Genomic DNA, 3,430 nt, shown 5'->3' with positions numbered 1-3,430 from the left:
TTGGGGGGTAGTACACGTACGCTGTGAATAAATCGAATGTAAGATATAAGATACAGAGAATAGAAAGAGATATTGGGAGAGTGAAAGGAGAGAAAGCTAAAAGAGGAGAAAATGAGAGAGAGAGCGAGAGAGAGAGAGAGAGAGAGAGAGAGAGAGAGAGAGACGAGAGAGAGAGAGACAGACAGACAGACAGACGGACAGACAGGCAGGCAGACAGACAGACAGAGGGGGGAAGAGAGAGAGAACTAAAGAGAAGAAAATGAGAGAGACAGAGACAGAGAGAGAGAGAGAGAAGAGAGAGAGAGAGAGAGAGAGAGAGAGACAGAGACAGAGAGAGAGAGAGAGAGAGAGAGAGAGAGAGAGAGAGAGAGAGAGAGACGACGACGACGACGACGACGACGACGACGACGACGACGACGACGACGATTACAACATCTCCAGGAATTTCCAGATAACCCAGAGAAGTACTTTGAGGCAACCTAATAACTAATAGATCTATCTGACTCTACTCACCACGAGCGCAGTAGCGCAGGCTTTGAGGTCGTCAGGACTGAGGATCATGTGACACACGGAGGCTGTATCTTTGATCAGAGAGTTCTGGAAGGTTTTCAGCGGATGGACACACAGAGCCTTGCACATGGTGTGGTACGTCTGGACTGCCAGGTCCTCGTGCACAGTTCTCGTACTCTCCAGGCGGAGGTCGTCCTCGTAATCCTCATCTACAGAAACATGTATTCAATAAAATAAAGCAAGGTCGAGCTAGGTTGAAATTTATCTCCATCTTTATAGTTTGCTTATATTTCCTTGCTAATTTTTCTTGTTGTTGTTGTTGTTGGTGGTGGTGGTGGTGGTGATGGTGGTGTTGTTGCTATTGTGGTTGTTGTTGTTGCTGTTGTTGTTTTGTTTTTGTTGTTGTTGTTGTTGTTGTTGTTTTGTTTTGTTGTTGTTGTTGTTGTTGTTGTTGTTTTGTTTTGTTGTTGTTGTTGTTGTTGTTGTTGTTGTTGTTGTTGTTGTTGTTGTTGTTGTTGTTGTTTTGTTTTTGTTCTTTTGTTCTATTTTTCTTTTTCTTTCCTTTTTTTGGGGTGGGAGGAAGGGGGCGGGGGAGAAAATGAGGTACATGTATATAAACACTATGGTTACTTTCAAGCGTTTGTTTTTAATCTTAATTAAGTGTTAGTAGGAGCTTTAGGGCACTTTCAACACAATTAGGCCATATTAATGAGTTCCGAAGATTAGAAGTGTATGGTACAAGGGAGTAACTTACACAAAAAAGAAGGCGGAAGGATAAGTAGGATAGATGTATATTAGGAAAGAAGGAACTAACCACACTTGAGCACCTTACTTGTCTGTGTTACATTTCTATTACGATTTCAAACCATGTGGGCCATATACCACAGTACAGTGGCATTGGTAGTCTAGTGTTTAGATCACCGGACTCTTAATCGTGAGGCTGCAGGTTCGGGGGGGTTCGAATCTCAGCTCGGTCCGACGTTGTGTCCTTGCAATGGGAATGGCACTTTACACGACTGTCCCACTTGGCTCGGTCCTTTTGGACATTGACGATAAACTCGGAGGTCCTGCCTAATAATAACCTAACAGTGTTAATAGGGGCGTTAAACCTACACCACTTCATGTTCACACATCATATGTGAGGCAGCGAGGTGGAATCAGGCTCTCGTCAAAATATTCAAAATGAAGAAACTTGCTAAAAAGCAGGTTTGTGAATTTTTATCGAATTTTTGTTTTTTGGCTCAACACCTTTCATGCGCATTAAAGAACTCATTTTTGTGTGAATTTTTCTGAAAAACGTTGATTAAAGGCACACAAAAATGTAAAGTTTCAGTTACCACGAATTCTTTAGCTAAGGAAATAACTAATCTTTGGCGGCCATTTTCTCTCTAATTTTACCTCTAAAAACAGTGAACCCTACCTCCTTCTTTCGCAAATATCTCGACCTGTATTCAAGATAAATGGATATTTTGTTCATACCTATAAAGACGAGTGAACAAGCTTTAAGATGATACCATTAACTCTACATGCCCAAAAATTGACGAGAGCCTGATTCCACCACGCTGCCTCACATATGGAAAAGACATCACGATTGAACACGAGGAGTGGATAATGTACAGCTCTCGGTTCGAACTGATACTCTTCCCAGCCCCACTCAATGCTAAGAAAATCAGAGGCCAAGATTGACAGGGATACACTAATCAGACCCTTCCCGCAGGACTAATTTAACAGGAGTCAATACAATCAATAATAACGACAATGTGAATTTATATAGCTCCAAATTCCTAGAAAAAAAATCAAGAGGAAGGTCACGTGAAACTTGAAGAAGATCCACGGAGAATGATTGACAGGAAAGTGGGGGAGATATGGAATGATATCAAGAGAAGAATCCAGGATTGGGAAAGGGGGCAAGTGTTTGTTCATGGCACATACCCTTATCCAGCTTGAGAAATGCAATGATGGCGATAATAATGATGATGATGATGATGATGTATTCCTAGAAATGTATAAGCTCTGCAAAAAAACAGTAGGTTTTTTGTTACCGTTAGAAATGGAGTCGTCTTCTGCCCCTTCATCAATTTTCCAACAAGAAGTGCCGATGTACAACGCCCCGGTGCTTTTCTGTTGGTCATTCTGGTCTCTGGTGGAACTGTCCTGGTCTGTGCTGACGTCACTGGACGAACCTTGTTTGCTGAGGTCTATGGACACTTTTGCTTTGCCCTGCTTTCTGCCTGGTTTCTACATGAAAATTGTGATTTTTAAAAACCAGAGCAATTGAGCACGAAAGCAAGTATTGAAGTTTAAAAAAGAGCAGTCAAAGAATTGCATGATAATATGCGTGCAGTCTTGAAAATGTAATAACAGGCAGTAAAAGAATCGAGCGAGTGCATAGATAGATAGATAGATAGATAGATAGATAGATAGATAGATAGATAGATAGATAGTCCTACTCCAGATGTTGCATCCCCCACACCCACATCCACTTTTCTATACTTTGTTGGTGATGACACCCTTGTGGGTAGAGGAAAGATACTATATTGACATGTACGATATGGATTATAATTATAATTCTCAGTACCACTCCAGACGTAAAACTCATACTCTATTTAGAGGATAAGTTGCGCCATGAATTTTTGACCGCGCTATATCAATAAACCATAACTAAAAGAATCATAATTACCTAATTGTGTTGCAAGTGCCGTAATACTCAAACTAAAACTTAAGTAAAACTAAAAGACATTCGTTGCGTCGGTGCAACATCTGGAGTAGGACTATCCACGTCGTATGGATACGATAGTAAAACACGACGTACGGATAGGGTTAAAAAGACGTACCTTGACCAAGGTGATGTTCCTCTTTTTGGGCATGAGCCTGAGCCTGTAGGTGGCGGCCAGTGTGTGGGGGTCAGGCCTCATCGAGT

The 3,430-nt window shown here is 41.5% G+C and overlaps 1 protein-coding gene across 1 annotated transcript in view; it reads right to left on the bottom strand.

The window, feature by feature from the left end:
- The window catches only part of LOC101861255 (leucine-rich repeat-containing protein 74A), a 13,778-nt gene extending 10,353 nt beyond the window's left edge, over window positions 1-3,425 (bottom strand). The window contains exons 1-3 of the mRNA XM_005112461.1: window positions 3,345-3,425; window positions 2,553-2,748; window positions 514-719 (exon numbers count right to left, since the gene is read on the bottom strand). Of these exons, the coding sequence (XP_005112518.1) occupies window positions 514-719; window positions 2,553-2,748; window positions 3,345-3,425 (483 nt within the window). The remainder of the gene's footprint in view (window positions 1-513; window positions 720-2,552; window positions 2,749-3,344) is intronic.
- Window positions 3,426-3,430: the final 5 nt, after the last annotated feature.

This window comes from Aplysia californica, unplaced genomic scaffold, assembly GCF_000002075.1.
Source record: "Aplysia californica isolate F4 #8 unplaced genomic scaffold, AplCal3.0 scaffold01279, whole genome shotgun sequence".
NCBI classification, from domain to species: Eukaryota; Metazoa; Mollusca; class Gastropoda; order Aplysiida; family Aplysiidae; genus Aplysia; species Aplysia californica.
The sequence above is the reverse complement of the archived record's forward strand: the minus strand, read 5'-3'. Positions and strand labels throughout refer to the sequence as shown.